This window comes from Carcharhinus amblyrhynchos, chromosome 3, assembly GCF_965287045.1.
Source record: "Carcharhinus amblyrhynchos chromosome 3, sCarAmb.v2.hapA, whole genome shotgun sequence".
NCBI classification, from domain to species: domain Eukaryota; kingdom Metazoa; phylum Chordata; class Chondrichthyes; order Carcharhiniformes; family Carcharhinidae; genus Carcharhinus; species Carcharhinus amblyrhynchos.
Genome location: NC_137326.1, coordinates 64,392,835 through 64,414,452, shown reverse-complemented (window position 1 = coordinate 64,414,452; position 21,618 = coordinate 64,392,835). Strand labels below are relative to the sequence as shown.

Sequence of the window (21,618 nt, the reverse complement as noted above, 5' to 3'; positions counted from 1 at the left end):
ACCCCTCCCCACAGACCCCCAGCAACACACACTCCCAATACTCCCCTACAGAACCCCAGGAACGCCCACTCCCCATCCACCCCTCCCCACAGACCCCCAGCAACACACACTCCCAATACTCCCCTACAGAACCCCAGCAACACACACTCCCCATACCACCCCCACAGATCCCCAGCAACACACACTCCCAATACTCCCCTACAGAACCCCAGGAACACCCACTCCCCATCCACCCCTCCCCACAGACCCCCAGCAAAAAACACTCCCAATACTCCCCTACAGAACCCCAGGAACACCCACTCCCCATCCACCCCTCCCCACAGACCCCCAGCAACACACACTCCCAATACTCCCCTACAGAACCCCAGGAACACCCACTCCCCATCCACCCCTCCCCACAGACCCCCAGCAACACACACTCCCTATACTCCCCTACGGAACCCCAGGAACACCCACTCCCCATCCACCCCTCCCCACAGACCCCCAGCAACACACACTCCCAATACTCCCCTACGGAACCCCAGGAACACCCACTCCCCATCCACCCCTCCCCACAGACCCCCAGCAAAAAACACTCCCAATACTCCCCTACGGAACCCCAGGAACGCCCACTCCCCATCCACCCCTCCCCACAGACCCCCAGCAACACACACTCCCAATACTCCCCTACAGAACCCCAGGAACACCCACTCCCCATCCACCCCTCCCCACAGACCCCCAGCAACACACACTCCCAATACTCCCCTACAGAACCCCAGGAACACCCACTCCCCATCCACCCCTCCCCACAGACCCCCAGCAACACACACTCCCAATACTCCCCTACAGAACCCCAGGAACACCCACTCCCCATCCGCCCCTCCCCACAGACCCCCAGCAACACACACTCCCAATACTCCCCTACGGAACCCCAGGAACACCCACTCCCCATCCACCCCTCCCCACAGACCCCCCAGCAACACACACTCCCAATACTCCCCTACGGAACCCCAGGAACGCCCACTCCCCATCCACCCCTCCCCACAGACCCCCAGCAAAAAACACTCCCAATACTCCCCTACGGAACCCCAGGAACGCCCACTCCCCATCCACCCCTCCCCACAGACCCCCAGCAACACACACTCCCAATACTCCCCTACGGAACCCCAGGAACGCCCACTCCCCATCCACCCCTCCCCACAGACCCCCAGCAAAAAACACTCCCAATACTCCCCTACAGAACCCCAGGAACGCCCACTCCCCATCCACCCCTCCCCACAGATCCCCAGCAAAAAACACTCCCAATACTCCCCTACAGAACCCCAGGAACACCCACTCCCCATCCACCCCTCCCCACAGACCCCCCAGCAACACACACTCCCAATACTCCCCTACGGAACCCCAGGAACGCCCACTCCCCATCCACCCCTCCCCACAGACCCCCAGCAACACACACTCCCAATACTCCCCTACAGAACCCCAGGAACGCCCACTCCCCATCCACCCCTCCCCACAGACCCCCAGCAACACACACTCCCAATACTCCCCTACAAAACCCCAGGAACACCCACTCCCCATCCACCCCTCCCCACAGACCCCCAGCAACACACACTCCCAATACTCCCCTACGGAACCCCAGGAACGCCCACTCCCCATCCACCCCTCCCCACAGACCCCCAGCAAAAAACACTCCCAATACTCCCCTACAGAACCCCAGGAACACCCACTCCCCATCCACCCCTCCCCACAGACCCCCAGCAAAAAACACTCCCAATACTCCCCTACGGAACCCCAGGAACGCCCACTCCCCATCCACCCCTCCCCACAGACCCCCCAGCAACACACACTCCCAATACTCCCCTACAAAACCCCAGGAACACCCACTCCCCATCCACCCCTCCCCACAGACCCCCAGCAACACACACTCCCAATACTCCCCTACAGAACCCCAGGAACACCCACTCCCCATCCACCCCTCCCCACAGACCCCCAGCAAAAAACACTCCCAATACTCCCCTACGGAACCCCAGGAACGCCCACTCCCCATCCACCCCTCCCCACAGACCCCCAGCAACACACACTCCCAATACTCCCCTACGGAACCCCAGGAACGCCCACTCCCCATCCACCCCTCCCCACAGACCCCCAGCAACACACACTCCCAATACTCCCCTACGGAACCCCAGGAACACCCACTCCCCATCCACCCCTCCCCACAGACCCCCAGCAACACACACTCCCAATACTCCCCTACAGAACCCCAGGAACACCCACTCCCCATCCACCCCTCCCCACAGACCCCCAGCAACACACACTCCCAATACTCCCCTACAGAACCCCAGGAACACCCACTCCCCATCCACCCCTCCCCACAGACCCCCAGCAACACACACTCCCAATACTCCCCTACAGAACCCCAGGAACACCCACTCCCCATCCACCCCTCCCCACAGACCCCCAGCAACACACACTCCCAATACTCCCCTACAGAACCCCAGGAACACCCACTCCCCATCCACCCCTCCCCACAGACCCCCAGCAACACACACTCCCAATACTCCCCTACAGAACCCCAGGAACACCCACTCCCCATCCACCCCTCCCCACAGACCCCCAGCAAAAAACACTCCCAATACTCCCCTACGGAACCCCAGGAACACCCACTCCCCATCCACCCCTCCCCACAGACCCCCAGCAACACACACTCCCCAAAAACCCCCACAGAATGACCACACATCCCCATTTCCTCCCTCCCACTCACAAACACACACCCATAACCCATGCAGCAGTGGCCCCTGATAGTGCTGCTTAACAAATCCTGAGACTACAGAATGCCACTTCAGAGTGATACCAGCCCATCCCCCACCTGCAACAGTGCTTGCTGCTGCCTGCACCAGGACCCAGAGTCAGCGCTAAGACCCAAGATCTGTCTGAATGTCCGAGGGTGGACCCTGTGAGCAACAAAACCCCCCCCACCCTCCCAGACACTTGGAGCCCTCCCTCGACCCGAAACGCAACATGGCCACCATGAAACGACCTTCCACACGGCGCAGCACCGAGCGGTTTGAAAGCAGAGACTTACCTCCTCGCTTCCCTAGTGCCTGAAACTGACTTTTATACTTGCTGTTTTCCTCACCAGTTCCAGCTGCAGCGAACAGGGTCATTAAGGCCTTGGGACAGTTGGGCGTGAAGCTCATTAATTACACTGTGATGAATGCAAAAAGATGCAAGTCAGCGTTTTCCCCCCCTTTTGGGTAAGGTCCTGATCACACTGATTTTTTTTCTCTTGGTAAAATGGGAATGGACATGAAAACAGGCACCATCCTCATGAGTCCCATCACTCCTGATTTTATGACTTTCCTGCTGCATAAATTTCTGCCCTATGTGTGGAGCCAGAGGAAATGGGTGAGATCTTTAGTGAATACTTTGCATTGATATTCACCAAGGAGAGCAACATGGGGGCTGTTGAGGTTAGGGAAGGGTGTGTGAATACTCTGGGCAAATGAATATCATGAAGTGTTGGGTGTCTTAAAATGCATTAAGTCCCCAGGACCGAATGGGATCTATCTCCGAATACTGTGGGAGGCAAGGGAGGAAATAGCTGGGGCCTTAATAGATATCCTTGCATCCTCTTTGGCCACAGGTGAGGTTCCAGAGGATGGAGAACGGCAATGTTGTTCCTTTCTTTAAGAAGGGAAACAGATAATCCAGGTAATTACAGGCTGCTGAGACTGACGTTAGTGGTTGGGAAACTGTTGCAAAAGATTCTGAGTGACAGGATTTATTCGCATTTGGATGTGAATGGTCTTGTTGGTGACAGGCAAAGTGGTTTTATGTGGGGAAGGTCATATCTCACCTACTTAATTTGTTGAGGAGATGAGAAGAATGGTTGATAAGAGAAACGCAGTGGATGTTGTCTACATGAACTTTATGGCAGGCATTTGACAAGGTCCCTCATGGCAGGCTGGTACAAAAGGTAAAGTCTCATGGGATCTGAGGTGTCCTGGCTAGATGTAAATAGAGCTGGCTTGGTCATAGAAGAAAGAGAGTAATGATGGAAGAATGCTTTTCAGAATGGAGATCAGTAACTTGTGTTCCCATGGATCAGTGCTAGACCTTTGTTGTTTGTAATATATATAAATGATCCGGGGGAAAATGTAGGTGATCTGATTAATAAGTTTGCAGATGGCACAAAGATTGGCGGAGTTGCAGATAGTGATAAGGATTGTCGAAGATACAGCAGGATACAGACAGATTGCAGACTTGGGCAGAGAAATGGTGGATGGAGTCTAATCCAGACAAATGTAAGGTGTTGCATTTTGGAAGATCAAATTCAGATACGAATAATACAGTAAACGGCAAAACTCTGAGGAGCATTGACATACAGAGGGATCTGGGTGTACAGGTCCATGGATCTCTGAAAGTGGCAATACAGGTGGATAAGGTGATCAAGAAGGCATACAGCATGCTTGCCTTCATTGGCTGGGGCATCGAGTATAAAAGTTGGCAAGTTATGTTACAGCTGTATAAAAGTTTAATTTGGCTGCATTTGGAATATTGCATGCAGTTCTGGTTGCCACACTGCCAAAAGGATGTGGATGCTTTGGAGAGGGTGCAAAGAAGGATGTTGCCTGGTCTGGAGGGTCCTGGGTGTGAGGAGAGGTTGGATAAACCCGGATTGTTTTCACTGGGAAGACAAAGGCTGAGGGTGACCTGATAGAAGTCTGTAAAATAATAAGGCATAGATGGGTTCGATACTCAGACACTTTTTCCCAGGGTGGAAGGGTCAACTACAAGAAGGCACAGGTTTAAAGTCAGAGGTGGTAAGTTTAGGGGAGATGTGCAAGGAAAATTTTTCACACAGAGGCTGATGGGTATCTGGAACACACTGCCAGTGGAGATGGTGGAAGCAGGCATGTTAGCAACATTCAAGCTGCATCTTGATATACACATGATTGGGAGGTGAACAGAGGGATAGAAACCATGTGCAGGCTTGGTGGGCCGAAGGGCCAGTTTCTGTGCTATATTGTTCTTCGCTCTATTTCTACGATTCTAAGCTAGTGGAGGAAGTGCAGAAATGATTCATGAGAATGGTTCCAAGGATGAGAAACTTCAGTTATGAAAACAGATTTGAGGAGTTAGGATTTAGAGAAAAGGAGGTTGAAAGGAGATTTGAAAGAAATATTCAAAATCATTCAGGGGCTGGACAGAGTAGATAGGGAGAAACTGTTCCCCCTCATAAAAGAATTGAGAATAAGGGAGCACAGATTTATTCTAAAGTGATTATAAGAGAAGCAGAAGTGAATGAGGAGAACTTTCTTATGGCAGTAGGTGGTTAGGGTTCAGAATGCATTGCTTGAGAGAGTATGAAGGAGGCAGGTTCAATGAAAGAATTCAAAAGGACTGTTTGACTGTTTTTGAAAAGGAAGAATGTGCAGAGTATGAGGAGAAGGCTGGGAAATGGAACGAAGCAAGTTACTCATTCCAAGAGTCAGTGTAGACATAATGGGCCAAATGGCCTCCTCCTGCACCATAAGATTCACGATAAGGTTCACCATGGTAGGCTTCTGCAGAAAATGCAGATGTATGGGATTGTGGGTAATCTAGGAAGTTGGATCAGGAATTGGCTATCAGATAGGAGACAGAGGGTGGTGGTGGATGGTAAATATTCATCATGGAGTACAGTTACGAGTGGTGTGCCTCAGGGATCTGTTTTGGGGCCACTGTTGTTTGTAATTTTTATTAATGATCTGGATGAGGGTATAGTTGGGTGGATTAGTAAATTTGCTGATGACACCAAAGTTGGAGGTGTGGTAGATTGTGAGGAAGGGTGTCATAGTCTGCAGGGAGACTTAGATAGGTTGCAGAGCTGGGCCGAGAGGTGGCGGATGGAATTTAATGCGGAGAAGTGTGAGGTAATTCACTTTGGTAGGAGCAACAGATGTGTCGAGTATAGGGCTAACGGGAGGACTTTGAATAGTGTGGATGAACAGAGGGATCTAGGTGTGTGTGTACATAGATCCCTGAAAGTTGGGAATCAAGTAGATAAGGTTGTTAAGAAGGCGTACGGTGTCTTGGCGTTTATTGGTAGGGGGATTGAATTTAGGAGTCGCAGCGTCATGTTGCAACTGTACACTACTCTAGTGCGGCCGCACTTGGAGTACTGTGTGCAGTTCTGGTCCCCGCATTACAAGAAGGATGTGGAGGCGTTGGAGAGGGTGCAGAGGAGGTTTACTAGGATGTTGCCTGGTATGGTGGGGAGGTCCTATGAGGAGAGACTGAGGGATTTAGGGTTGTTTTCGTTGGAAAGAAGGCGGCTAAGAGGGGATCTTATTGAAACATATAAGATGATTAGAGGTTTAGATAGGGTGGATAGTGATAGCCTTTTTCCTCGGATGGAGAAAGCTAGCACGAGGGGGCATGGCTTTAAATTAAGGGGGGGTAGCTACAGGACGGATGTCAGGGGTAGGTTCTTTACCCAGCGGGTGGTGAGGGATTGGAATGCCCTGCCTGCTGCAGTTGTAAATGCGTCTAGTTTGGGGGCGTTTAAGAGATCTCTGGATAGGTTTATGGACGAAAAGGGATTGGTATAGGCTAGTGGGTCATTGTTTTTGTAACTGGTCGGCGCAACATCGTGGGCTGAAGGGCCTGTTCTGCGCTGTAATGTTCTATGTTCTATGTTCTATAACAATTTTGATTGTGTGATTGTGAAGTGTGAAGAGATACAGATTGAGGTGACTGATCTGAATGATAATCTCCCCAGGTGCTCATGGACATGAGGTGTATTTCCAGCGTTTACACTTCCTATTACTTTTGAAAACTGATGAAAATTTATTTTAGTTAATTTCTCAAATGGAACAATGTAGTGCTGCACATTATTTAGTTTATTTGCAAAAACATTACATTACAGAAATGTTAATATAACTGGGTCAAGGTGTACATAACCAGGATTTAAAGAATGCTTTATCTTAATCAAACTGTGAGGCAACTGTGAGGCTACTGTGGACAGATGATCCATCTGACATGATGCGCTGCATTGATATGGGAACAGGAAAAGCTCTTCAAACCCCTTCCATCATTCAATCCTGCACCGTCTTCAATCAGAATTCCATTTTCTAGTCTGATCTCGGATCACAATTCCATTTTCCAGCCTGATCCAGGTTTCCACTACTGCGTGGATGAAAAAATACATCCTGAAATCACCCCCTGCACAACCTGGCTGCAGTTTTAAAATTCTGCTCAGGATCTGCAACCAGAAAGAACAGTTTCTTCAAACCCACCAACCGAATTTTTGTCATTTTCAGCACTGTAATTAAATCCACCCCCTCAACTTTCCAACTTCAGGTGAATACAAACCAGGTTTATAAAAGCTGTCCTTATAACTTAACTCTTTATTACCCTCTCTGTGGCTAATACAGAGTATAGACTTAAAATGGTCCTGTTCAAAATGGACAGGCACTTATATCAAATAAAGAACATTCACCTATTTTTATGAACATCAATTTCAAAGTTGTCAGTGTCGTAATTGCCCTATTTATTTGGGTAGAAACTGCTGTGTTTACTTTAATTACATTCCATTTTACTGGAAGTTCTGAAAATGTAAGTAACATCAGAACTCAATGACTGTGAAAGCTTCTTTTAGGAAGAGTGACAGCTCATTTTCCTACATTCAAACAATTAGATTTTATCAAAATCAATTAAATTACCCTTTACAATTGATTGATTCGGTACAAGAATCACACACAGATGGAGACACAAAGCGACACTAAGTAAGATGGCTTTAAGGAGAATTTAAAGCACAGAAACAGGCCATTCAGCCCAACAACTGAACGTTGGTGGTTGGCTGGAACTTTTTCCAATCCCTTTTCATTTCATTCTGTCAATATATCGTTCCATTCCTTTACTCACATCTAATTATCTGGCTTCCCCTTAACTGCATTGATGTTACTTGCCTCAATCAATCGATGTAGCTGTGGGTTTGTACCACTTTGAGTAAAGCAGTTGCTCCTAAATTCTTGACTTGAATTATTAATATACATGGCCCCTAGTTTTAAACACATCCTCAATTGGAAATATTTTAGAACCATGGAAAAGTTATAGCACAGAAGGAGGCCATTTGGACCATCTTGTCTATGCCAGCCCAGGGACACCCAGGTGCCCTTTCTGTTCCCACCTTCTTGCATCCAGCCTACAGTCCTATAGCTTACAGCACTTAAGACCCAGGTATTTTTAAAAAGAGTTTCGGGTCTCTGCCTCCACCACCAACTCAGTCAGTGAATTCCCGACACCCACCACCTTCTCCGTAAAAAAATTCTTCCTCATGTCCCCTCTGCACCTTCTGCCACTTACCTGAAATCTGTTTCCTCTGGTTGTAGAATTCTCCGCCAAGGGAAACAATTTAATCCCATCTCTTCCCCTAGTAATTTTGTATACCCCAGTCAAGTCCCTCTCAGCCTTCTTTGTTCTAAGGAAAATAACTCCAATTTATCCAATCTCCTCCCATAGTTACACTTTTCTACATCAACTCCATAAAGTCCTAATCTTAAAAAAGTTTTATCAGATCACCTGGAAAATTGAGTACCAGCCTGACCAATCTTTTACAGAAAGATAAATAAAGAAACATAGAAGATAGGAGGAAAATGTACACAATAAAACTTCGTCCGTGACTGGGATTCTGCAGTGCTGCTGCAGTGAATGGAGTTTTCGCTGACTCCATTCTCCCTGGCAGTGTGGCGAGAATGGATGAGATTGGAGAATCCCACCTTAAATGTTTTGGCCTGAACTTCTTTCTGTGGTAGAGAATGCCACAGGCTTGCCACTCACTGGGTGAAGAAATTTCTTTCCATCTCTATTCTAAACAATCTAACATGTCTCCTCAGACTGCGACCCCTGGTTTTGGACACCCACACCATTGGGAACATCCTTCCTGAATTTACCTTGTTTCATCCTATTGGAATTTTATAGATTTCTATGGATCTTGACAAATATAACCTCCCTTGTACTAAATCTTTTTGCATACCCTTCAGGCCTCCATATTTGTTTTATAATTTGAAAACAAGGGGTAAAAATTGGTTAATTGGGAGATTGGATGGATTGGGGTTATTTTTCATGGAACAAAAATGGCTGAAAGTGACTTGGTCGAAGAGTATTAAATTCTGAGTTGATGAGATAGAGGGGACAGGATAAAATTGTTTCCTTTGGTGGAGAATTCTAGAACCATGGGGTATAGATTCAAGGTAAGTGGCAGAAGGTGTAGAGGGGACATGAAGAAGAACCTTTTCACACAGAGGGTAGTGGGTGTCTGGAATTCACCGCCTGAGTTGGTGGTGGAAACAGAGACCCAAAACTCTTTTAAAAAGTACCTGCATTTGCACCGTAAGTGCTGTAAACTACAGGGCTATGGGCTAGGTGCAGGATGGTGGGATTACAAAGGGCACCTTTCTGTCCTTGGGCTGGCATGGACAAGACAGGCTGAATGGTCTCTTGTGCTTTTCCATGGTTCTAACTGGAACACATTACAGGAAGATATTAATAAACTTACAGAAAGGGGAAATAATTGACAAGTGAGGTTCAACATGGATAAATGGGTGGCACGGTAGATAACACTGCTGCCTCACAGCACCAGGGACCCGGGTTCAATTCCCGGCTTGGGTCAGTATCTGTGTAGAGTTTGCACGCGCTCCCCGTGTCTGCGTGAGTTTCCTTCGAGTGCTCCAGTTTCCTCCCACAGTCTGAAAGACATGCTGGTTAGATGCATTGTCCTGCTGCCACTCCACCAATTTCCATGGTATAGCCAGTCATCCAATCCCATTGCTGCAATGGTGCAGTCTGGAACAAGAGCTAAAACCCCTGAGATGCTGGAGGCTGTCCAGCAATCATGCTGCAGCTACTGGAAGCATGGTGCAGGGGAAACAGGACAGGGGCTACTGGGACTAGGGTGAACAGCTCACTGTTGTCTATATAATTAAGTAACATTCACACCACACAAGCAACAGGCAATGAACATCTCCAATAAGAGAGTATCTGAACATTGTGCTTCACGTTCGATGACATTACTATTGCAAAATTCCCCACTATCAACATCCTTGGGGTGACCATTGACCAAAAACTCAACTGGACTCATGGCATAAACACAGTGGCTACACGAGCAGGTCGGGTGCTAGAAATACTGTGGTGAGTAACTCACCTCCTGATTCACCAAAGCCTGACCATCATCTACAAGGCACAAGTCAGAAATGTGACGGAATACTCTGCACTTGCCTGGATGGCTGCAGCTTCAACAACACTCAGAAAGCTTGATACCATCCAGGACAAAGCAGCCCATTTGATGGCATCACATCCACTACCTTCAATATTCACTCCTTCCACCACAGTGGCAACAGTCATCTACGACAGACACTGCAACAACTTGGCAAAGCTCCTTCCAAACCTGCAAACTTTAACATCTAGGAAAGCAGCAGGCCAGGCTATACAACCCTGGTTCAATGAAGAGTGTATGAGGCATGCAGACAGATACAGCATTGCGGAAAGAGTTAATTCTCGGCTGAATTATCCCAGGAGGCAACCAGTTACACTGAGATTGGTGTGAAATGCTTATTAACAGAACAATGGACTAATCAGCCAGACTCTGGCTCTCACCACATGTCAATAGGTGTGGAATACTCTGTGGATCCCAACAGAACATCTGGGGGACGATACCACAATGTCACCACCTCATTGGAGTAGGTCTTTGTCGGCACTGACTTCGCTCTAGCCAATCCTGGAGGAGAAAAGCATGAACATTCAGAGTGCAGATCCAAAATACACAGATAGATACACACACACGCTCACTCAAACGTATCTCCACACTTGCACAGATGTATTCACACCCATTTCCATATACCCACACACAAACACCCCTTCACACTCGCACACCCATCATACACCCATTCACACACCAACCTCCGGACTCGCACATCCATACACCCACCCACCCGATCCCACCTCCACAGTTGCACATCCACCCACACACACCCACTCACCCACATACAAGCACATCTGCCCCCACACAATCTCACATATACCCACACACACCCACAACCATGTTCAGAAACACATTGATGGTGAAATGTACTGAAATACCAGGCTCCTTAGACAGCACCTTCACAACCCACAACTGCTACCATCTAGAAGCAGTTGCTACCAGCATCACCTGGAAATTCCTCACCAAACCACTCACCATCCTGACTTGGAAATATATCACCATTCCTTCACCGTCGCTGTCAAGAAGGTGGCTCACCACCACCTTCTCAAAGGCAACTAGGGATAAGCAATGAATGCTGATCTAGCCAGTGACACACACATTCCGGAAAATGAATTTTAAAAAAGTAGAACAGGAAACAGAAGTTGCAGCGTGACATAGATAGGATGCAAGACAGGGCGGAGAAGTGGCAGATGGACTTCAACCCGGATAAATGTGTAGTGGTCCATTTTGGCAGGTCAAATGGGATGAAGGAGTATAATATCAAGGGTAAGACTCTTAGCAGTGTAGAGGATCAGAGGGACCTTGGGGTCCAGGTCCATAGGACTCTTAAATCGGCCTCGCAGGTACAGGATGTGGTCAAGAAGGCATATGGTGTACTGGCCTTCATCAATCGAGGGATTGAGTTTAGGAGTCGGGAGGTAATGCTGCAACTTTATAAGACCCCAGTCAGACCCGACTTGGAGTACTGTGCTCAGTTCTGGTCACCTCACTACAGGAAGGATGTGGAAGCTATTGAGAGGGCGCAGAGGAGATTTACAAGGATGTTGCCTGGATTGGGAGGCATGCCTTATGAGGGTAGGTTGAGGGAGCTAGGTCTTTTCTCCCTGGAGAGACAAAGGTTGAAAGGTGACCTGATAGAGGTTTATAAGATGTTGAGAGGTATAGATAGGGTGGATTCTCGGAGGCTATTTCCCAGGGCTGAAATGGGTCACTATGAGAGGACACAGGTTTAAGGTGCTGGGGAGTAGGTACAGAGGAGATGTCAGGGGTAAGTTTTTCACTCAGAGGGTGGTGAGTGAGTGGAATCAGCTGCCGTCGGTGATGGTGGAGGTGAACTCGTTGGGGTCTTTTAAGAGACTTCTGGATGAGTACATGGGATTTAATAGGATTGAGGGTTATAGGTAAGCCTAGTAGGTAGGGATATGATCAGTGCAACCTGTGGGTCGAAGGGCCTGTTTGTGCTGTAGTGTTCTATATTCTATAAACAGGCCCAAACCAGTTCCTGTAAATCTCCACAGACTCATAGACAGGAACTGCAGAGGTTCTGGGTGCCAAGGGATAACAGGTTGGCATCAAAGGAATGGCCTCTAGTGAAAGGGACACACTTCTGCAAATTGGAACCTACATTCCACCAAACATGCCCCCTGACAGAAGAGAATTTGTTACAGAACCATTAATTGAACATTAAGTAATTAGAACAGTAAATAACAATGAGAGGTGAAGTTAATTGCTGCTGAAGTTGCTGGGGTTGACACTGATCCCTCTGATCATTAATGACATGAATCCATTCGCTATCTGCTCCCCAGAGGAACCGTGACCTTCTCCTCCATGTTGCTGATCTGTGCGTGTGTGTATGTGTGTGCGCGTGTGTGGGGGCGGGGGCTGGGCAGGGGGTGTGTTTAAGTGTGCCAGTGTGTGAGTGGGTGTGTGTGTGTGACAGTGTGAGAGTGAGAATCTTTGTATGTGTGTGTGTGTGTGTGTGCGTGCGTCTTATATGAGTATGAGTGTTTGTGTGGGGTGTGAGTGAATGTGAGCATGATTGCGTGAGTGTGGGGGTGTGTGCGAGTGTGGGGGGGAGTGAGTGTGGGGGAGGTATGTGAGCATGTGGGGGGTATGTGAGTGCTGGGGGGGATATATGAGCGTGGGGGGGGGGGATATATGAGCGTGCGGAATGTGAGCGTTGGGGGCGTGAGAGTGTGGGGGGGTGTGTGATTGTGGGGGGGGTGTGTGATTGTGGGGGTGTCTGTGAGTGTGGGGGAGAGGTGTGTTTGGGGGGAGGGAGGGGTGTGTGTGTGGGGGGAGGGGTGTGTGTGTGGGGGGAGGGGTGTGTGTGTGTTTGGGAGAGGGGTGTGTGTGTGGGGGGGAGGGGTGTGTGTGGGGGGGAGGGTGTGTGTGTGGAGAAGGAGGGGTGTGTGGGGAGGCGGGGAAGGGGGTGTGTGTGTATATATGTTGGGGGGGGAGGGGTGTGTGTGTATGTGTGTGTGTGTGTGAGAGTGTGGGAAGTGAAGACTGAGTGGGTTACTAATAGAGGGTGAAATGGAGAGAAGCTGAGTTCAGGCACCTCTATCCTCACATTGCTCCAATATTATTTTACAAACACACTGTCAATGACCAAACTGCAGCTTACACTGAAGCCCACCTTCCTGAGGAAATGTGTTTCCTTTCAAACCAGTTGTGCTTTGGTTATTTAAACTCTTGACACGTACCAAAGTCAGCAAGTTTCAGCTCTCCTTTCTCGTTGATCAGCAGGTTCTGGGGTTTCAGGTCTCGGTGTAATACCTTCCGACTGTGACAGTAAGCTAATCCTCTCAACAACTGGAACAGAAAGATCTGCAGGGTGGAGAGAGGGGACAAATTAACAAAACACCCAGCCACCACATGCACAGCTGGGGAAGAGAGAGAAACTCAGGCCACAGAGTGTTTTATAAAGAAGGCCTAGACCCTGAGTTTTACATTTGATTTTGGAATGGGTGAGAATGAGGCGTTTCACACCAGGTATGATTCAAGTGACCCACTAGGAAGCTTTTATCAAACCATGTTTACTTAAGAACAGTTAAGAAGAATTAGCATAACTTTTTGAGTTTTCAGAGATGGATATATCCTCAAGACAGCAACACAGAGAAATAACCCGCGTCTGTAGCAGCTTCCAGCCTTCAGACTTCAGAGTCAGCAAAGAAAACCTCTCTCCAAAACACCAGCACTCAAACAGCAGAATCCCCAGCTCCAGAGAGGGAAAAACAAGAGACTCTCCGTGTTAATTCCAAATAGCATCTGGAGCAGCAGCTAAGCCGGGCCATTCCCAGTCACATGACCTGACCAGTCACACATCTCAATCAAGCCTTACTCTGCAATCCCAGGGAACACAAAGAACAGGACACTGCATTAGTTCAGATTAAAACCAACATGATGTCAATTATACTACTTCAGTAAATAATAGAATATACCAGCTGCAGATAACATGGCTCTGGCAAAATGCCAGGGACTGCTGGAAATGTCCTGCAGAGAAACATGATTAAAATACATTTCTTAAAGGCACATTATTGTTAGAGACACAGAGCAAAATTGGTTCAGAAATCAGTAAAGTCTGATTTCAGGCAGGGAAAGTGACGTTTAGCCCATCCACAGCAAAATGATGGCTTTTCCGCCATATAGTGCTGCACTTAATGAAAAAGATTCAAAGGTATGGATTCCACACCATATCGCTAGCAGAAAGTCTCTGAATCACCCACTCTGCCAACATCTCAATGTTTCAATCATCCAGACACCATTTCTAAAGGCTGTCCTCCACACATCTGCAGATCTGAAATCCAAGGAAGCCACAGAGAAGTCATGCTTTCACGGTTGCCAAAGCTAAGCAGCATACTGCCCTGAGTTTGAATAAAGCCTATCTTGAGCATCTGTTGGACGCAGTGGAGCTCCGCCATGATGTCCTAAATACATGTGGGAAAAGACCTGCATCCAAAGGGGGAGCAACGGCAGTCAGTGCCAACACCCTGCAGAAGAGGATAACCAACCAGTGCGGCAAGAGGATGAACAATATCTATCATTCTGCCAGCGTGTGTCACTCTTCTCTTCACTCTGAACTCACTGTCCCATCGCACATCCACAGGGTTCTCACTCACCGCCAGTTCAAGGGACACCACCACAAACATATCTTCACCTCCCCGGCAGGTTATGTTGTCATCCCATCTATGCCCCACTCACTATTCACACATGCCAGGTATCCTTATCACCTGTCCTGGCAGGCATCCTGCTTACACTCTCTCATGCTGGCATAGAACAAGCGGGAGAGATCCTAGATGGGCGGAGGGATGGCTGAACATTGAGGAGTGGGCCATTCACCTGGCCAGTGTGGACATGGACTCCTCCTGTGCTGATGATGAGGTCAATTTCGTTGAACCAAGTGAGGATCTGGCACTGCAGCATCCATCAGTTTCCCATGCTGTGATTGATGTCTCCTGTTTCTTAGGTCTTTGCCATGCACTAATGACCTTTACTTTCTTTCACAGGTATACCTGGGAAACAACCCAGGGAGTCCACGAACCAGGCCTTTGACTTCAGTCATAATAGGAGCCCGACTTCGAAGCCCCATCAAGTGCCCACTCACACCCACCAATGCAGAGACACACATCTCAGTGGGACCGAGTTCTACAGCAGCCTCAGGGGTCACAATCTGGTGAGCACACCACACTGTCCGATCCGCAAAAGGAAGAGACAGGGGTATTGCAAGATGCTGGAACCTGGAGGATTGCTGGAGATCATGAATCTGCTGAGTTCCAGTCAGATGCCAAGCCTCTAGACTCGATCATGTCTCAGTTGCTGGAGCTCCAAAGGCGATGGTAGGAAAACATGAACAGATGTCTGCTGCATTTCTCAGACTGCAAGGCCCCATGGAGGAATCTGTCCTCCATCAGTCTGAGGTGACTGTGCTGACAGGCCAACCCACCAAGGCCAACACTGGTAGGGTGGCGGTTACAGATCATACATCTGTCCAAGACTGCCCTGCAGGAGCAGCACTCCACAGCAAAGGCACTTTCTCGTATCCACCGGAGGATGGTGGGGCTTCTCGAGCTTACAGCCTCTCTTTCAAGGAGGTGCCAGCGGCCGTTGGGAACCCACATAGAGGCTCAGCTGTTGAGCACGTGTGTCTAATGTGCATGTGGTGTGTGTGTGCATGTGTGCGTGGCATGTCCACATGTGTGCATGCATGTGTCTCTGCACATGTGTGTGTGTCTGCTAAACTTTCCCAGCACCTTAATGATGCTCCTTTGTAGTTACTCTATCTCAGTGAGAATTGGGATGTTTGGGCTGACCTCACACAGTCCAACTATTCTGCCTGTGTGCTCTCTACATGGAGCAGGACATGAATAGTTTGCCGGATATTAAAGATAGAAGGATGGTAGGAGTTGAGGGCCTGAATGCGATTACTGTCACTATATAGACTAATGGGACTGAAGGTGGACAAGTCCCCAGGACCGGATGGAATGCATCCCAGGGTTCTAAAAGAAATGGCAGAGGTGATAGTGGATGCCTTAGTAATTATTTATCAAAATTTGCTGGATTCCGGGGAAGTGCTGGAAGATTGGAAAACGGCTAATGTTACGCCGCTGTTTAAAAAAGGTAGCAGGCAAAAGGCAGGGAATTATAGGCCGGTTAGTTTAACGCCTGTAGTTGGAAAAATGCTTGAATCCATCATCAAAGAAGAAATAGCGAGGCACCTAGAAAAGAATGGTTTGATCGAGCAGACGCAGCACGGATTCGTTAAGGGGAAGTCATGTTTGACGAATTTATTGGATTTCTATGAGGATGTGACTCGTGCGGTAGACAGAGGGGAACCGGCGGATGTGGTGTTTTTAGATTTCCAAAAGGCGTTTGATACGGTGCCTCATAAAAGGTTGCTACAGAAGGTTAGGGTGCACGGAGTTGGGGGTAAGGTGTTAGCGTGGATAGAGGATTCGTTGTCTAATAGGAAGCAGAGAGTTGGAATCAATGGGTGCTATTCTGATTGGCGGTTGGTGACTAGTGGAGTGCCGCAGGGATCGGTGCTGGGGCCTGAGCTATTTACCATTTATATAGATGATCTGGAGGAGGGGGCTGAGTGTAGGGTGACAAAATTTGCTGATGACACAAAGATGAGTGGAAAAGCAAATTGCGTGGAGGGCGTGGAAAGTCTGCAGAGGGATCTGGATAGGCTAAGCGAGTGGGCGAGGACCTGGCAGATGGAGTATAATGTTAGGAAGTGTGAGGTTATCCACTTTGGCAGAAATAATAGTAGGAGGGATTATTATTTAAAAGGCAAAAAGCAGCAGCATGCTACGGTGCAGAGGGACCTGGGGGTCCTTGTGCATGAGTCGCAAAAACCCAGTCTGCAGGTGCAGCAGGAGATCAAGAAGGCGAATGGAATGTTGGCCTTTATAGCGAGGGGGATAGAATATAAAAGTAGGGAGGTCTTGCTGCAACTGTACAGGGCACTGGTGAGGCAGCAGCTGGAATACTGTGTGCAGTTTTGGTCCCCGTATTTGCGAAAGGATATATTGGCCTTGGAGGGAGTGCAGAGAAGGTTCACTAGGCTGATACCAGAGATGAGGGGGTTAGCTTATGAAGAGAGATTGAATAGACTGGATCTGTACTCGTTGGAGTTTAGAAGGCTGAGGGGGGATCTTATAGAGACGTATAAGATAATGAAGGGGATAGATAGGGTAGAGGTAGAGAGATTCTTCCAGCTTAGAAAGGATAGCAGGACTAGAGGGCACAGCCTCAAGATAAGGGAGGGGGGGGTTGCTGTTTAGATCAGAGTTGAGGAGGAACTTCTTCACTCAAAGGGTGGTGAATCTCTGGAATTCTCTGCCCGTTGAAGTGGTGGAGGCTACCTCGCTAAATATATTTAAGACACGGATAGATAGGTTTCTGATAGACAGGGGAATTAAGGGTTATGGGGAGAGGGCGGGAAAGTGGAACTGATCCACTTCAGATCAGCCATGATCTTATTGAATGGCGGGGCAGGCTCGAAGGGCTAGGTGGCCTACTCCTGCTCCTATTTCTTATGTTCTTATGTTACACCTTTGAGGTACGGCCAGCCCCACCCTATCACTTCTGCCCCCAGTGACACTGCGTTCCTCAGGATGCTGTAAGATTAGGAAACATTTCCCACTGCATTGCCATGAAATGACCTTGATCATTGAGAGCAAGCAAGCTACCATCAGCTAGACCAGAGTCAGACATCCACAGAGACACTGAAGATCGGTACATTGTCCCCATTGCAAATTGTCATCATTCCCCTTCAATATAAGGATTTGGGCAACTGCTGCAACCACGACTAGAACTTTATCACAGAGGATGTGTGCTGCCATCAATTAAGAGACCAATGCTCACAGAAGGCATATGAAGATAATTAGATATCCTCACTGGATGTTCTCATCACCCTCCACCAGTAGTGCAGCAATGAGTGCATAACAAGCTCCTCTGCCTCATCTGGACACTGCCATGGCATCATGGTCAACATCCTCTCCCTTAAGGATCTCCTTAGCCTCATCCTCCTCATCAGAGGAAACCTGCGACTCCTCCATTTCCTCCTCACGTAGTTCCTTCCCCCATTGGAGCACGCTTGTGCAGGGTGCAGCAAGTGACCACAATGTGCGACATCCTCTGTAGATTGTATTGCAGGGTTTCACCAGATTGGGCCAGACACAGGAACCTAATCTTCAACATTCCTGTGCTCTGCTCCACCAAAGTGTAAGGTGCACATGAGCCTAATTCTACCTTGTCTCAGTTGCACTCTGTGGCTTCCTCACAAACATCATCAGCTACCTTTTCAGTGGGTAGCCTTTGTTCCTGAGAAGCTATCGCTGAACCTTCTGTAGACCATTAAACATATCAAGAATCTGAGAGTGGCTCAGAATGTAGGAGTCATGCACACTCCCTGCAAATCAAGCACATACCTGCAGGTTACATTTAGTGTGGTTGCAGACCATTTAAACTTTCAATGAATAGAAGCCTTTGCAGTTCATGTAGTTCACTGCTTGATACCTGGGAGCTCTGAGTGCAATCTGAGTGCAGTCAATGGCACCCTGTCTCTGTAAACCAGAGATGTGTGGAAGTGTTTTTGCTCTTGTTTCCTGATTTGCCTGACTCTGGTAGAAATGGACAAAATCTTGTGTCCTCACAAAGATAACCTCCTGGATGCACATGTGCGCAGAGACTTTCACAACCTCGCAGGGATCACCTGTGGAGCCCTGGAAGGAGCCAGAAAATTGAGAGCCACAGTAACTTACAGTGACACTGGCAGTCCCCATGGTACCAAATCCTACAATAGGTGCAGATGTGATCAACCAATTTTCTGGACACATGTAATCTTTGGTGACACTGGTTCTCAGACATCTGTAGGTACGTCAGGCACCATCTGTACATCCTTATCCAGCAATAACCTGCTCAGTGACTCAGTTTGGGGTCTGCCAGGGTCACTCAGCTCCTGATCTCACTATATCTTGGTTCAAACATGGGCAAAAGAGCTGAACTCCAGCAGTGAGGTGAGAGTGAAACCCTTGACATCAAGGCAGCATTCGACTGAGTGTGGCATCAAGGAGCTCCAGCAAAACTGGAGTTAATGGGAATCAGGGAAAACTCTTCAGTAGTTGGAACAAAGGAAGATGGCTGTGCTTGTTAGAGGTCAGTCATCTCAGTTCCAGAACATCACTGCAGGAGTTCCTCAGGGTAATGTCCAAGGCCTTATCACCTTCAGTCACTTGGATGATTCCTTCCATTATCAGGTCAGAAGAGGGGATGTTCGCTGATGATTGTGCAATGTTCAGCACCATTTGTGATTTCCCAGATACTGAAACAGTCTGTGTCCATGCGCAGCAAGAGCTGGGCAATATCTAGTCTTGGGCTGACAAGTGGCAAGTAACATTCATGCCACACAAGTGCCAGGTAATGACTGTAGCTGATGAACCATAGTCTAATACAAAATGGCCAAACAAAGAAAGTGCACCACTCTGGCCTGATGGGAAATATGGCTAATTTCTGAAAAGAAGGTTTTAACTCCAAACTGGGAGTGTGTGGCAGCAAGAAGAAATAATCTTTGTTTATCTGAAACAAATGGCTTTGGTTTTACCATGAGTGATAAACTCAACAGGCTCCTAGATAATGATTGTTTCCAAGGGAGAAGATGTAACACCCATCCTGATAATAAGCTCATTATAATCGATCAAATGGATAGGAACCAGATATGAAATGGAGTTAAAAGGTTGAGGACAATTGCCCTCAGGTCAGGCAGCCTGCAATAAAACAATTTCAGTGATATACCCATGGTCAGTGCCTACGTGCAAAAATGCATGTGTTTCAGCCAGACTCAAAAGGATAGATATCAGACTTCCAAAGAACAGAAAAGAGAACAAAAGCAAGAAGAAAAGAAACCTCAAGCTTTAAGCTTAATGAAGTCTGATCCCTCCCCATGCCTAGCCAATGAGAGTGGATAGAGACACCCATACAGGTCCATTTAGTAAGTATAAGTAGTTAAAATCTATGTTTGTAAAAATACAGTAGATTTATTGCAGAATAGAAGCATTGACTTGTGTAATCTTGTAACAGTCAGCAGTATTTAAGGCTTTTTTACATTTTCCAAATAAAGATGTGATTTAATTTAAAGTTTTTGTACTTATCAATTAACTGGAGTAAGGGTTTTGGTTAGGGTAACATCTCCAACAAAAGAGGATCTAACCATTGCAACCTGACATTGAATGGGATGACCATTGCTGAATCTCCCACTATCAATATTCTTGGGGTTATGATTGATCAGAAACTGAACTGGACCAGCTATATAAATACTGTGGCTACCAGAGCAGGTCAGAGGTTGGGAATCCTATGGTGAGAAACTCACCCTTGTCTCCTCAGAGTCTGTACAATTCTACAAAGCACTAGTCAGGAATGTAATGGAATATTCTCCACTTGCCTGGATAAGTACAGCTCCAACAACACTCAAGAAGCTCGGCACCATCCAGGACAAAGCAGCCTGCTTGACTGGTATCCCATCCACAAATGTTCACCCCCTCCACCACCGATGCACAGTAGCAGCAGAGTGTACCATCTACAAGATGCACTGCAGCAACTCACCAAGATTCCTTAGACAGCACCTTCCAAACCCATGAGCTCTACCATCTAGAAGGATAAGAGTATCGGATATCTGCTGATACCTCCACTTGAAGATTTCCCTCCAAGTCACTCAACATCTTGACTTAGAACATAGAACATAGAAAAACTACAGCACAAACAGGCCCTTCGGCCCACAAGTTGCGCCGATCTTATCTCTACCTACTAGGCTTACCTATAACCCTCAATCCTATTAAGTCCCATGTACTCATCCAGAAGTCTCTTAAAAGACCATATCAAATTTGCCTCCACCACCACTGATGGCAGCCGATTCCACTCACTCACCACCCTCTGAGTGAAAAACTTACCCCTAACATCTCCTCTGTACCTACTCCCCAACACCTTAAACCTGTGTCCTCTCGTAGCGACCATTTCAGCCCTGGGAAATAGCCTCTGAGAATCCACCCTATCTATTCCTCTCAACATCTTATAAACCTCTATCAGGACACCTCTCATCCTTCGTCTGTCCAGGGAGAAAAGACTGAGCTCCCTCAACCTATCCTCATAAGGCATGCCTCCCAATCCAGGTAACATCTTTGTAAATCTCCTCTGCGCCCTCTCAATAGCTTCCACATCCTTCCTGTAATGAGGTAACCAGAACTGAGCTCAGTACTCCAAGTGGGGTCTGACAAGGGTCTTATAAAGTAGCAGCATTATCTCCCGACTCCTAAACTCAATCCCTCGATTGATGAAGGCCAGTACACCATATGCCTTCCTGACCACATCCTCCACCTGCGAGGCCGATTTAAGAG

At 47.9% G+C, this 21,618-nt stretch overlaps 1 protein-coding gene across 1 annotated transcript in view; it reads right to left on the bottom strand.

Moving 5' to 3' along the window:
* The window catches only part of LOC145341390 (cyclin-dependent kinase 16-like), a 133,731-nt gene that overhangs the window by 67,298 nt on the left and 44,815 nt on the right, over positions 1-21,618 (bottom strand). Inside the window, exons 8-9 of the mRNA XM_080186330.1 lie at positions 13,429-13,552; positions 10,618-10,738 (exon numbers count right to left, since the gene is read on the bottom strand). Coding sequence (XP_080042456.1) covers positions 10,618-10,738; positions 13,429-13,552 — 245 coding nt within the window. The remainder of the gene's footprint in view (positions 1-10,617; positions 10,739-13,428; positions 13,553-21,618) is intronic.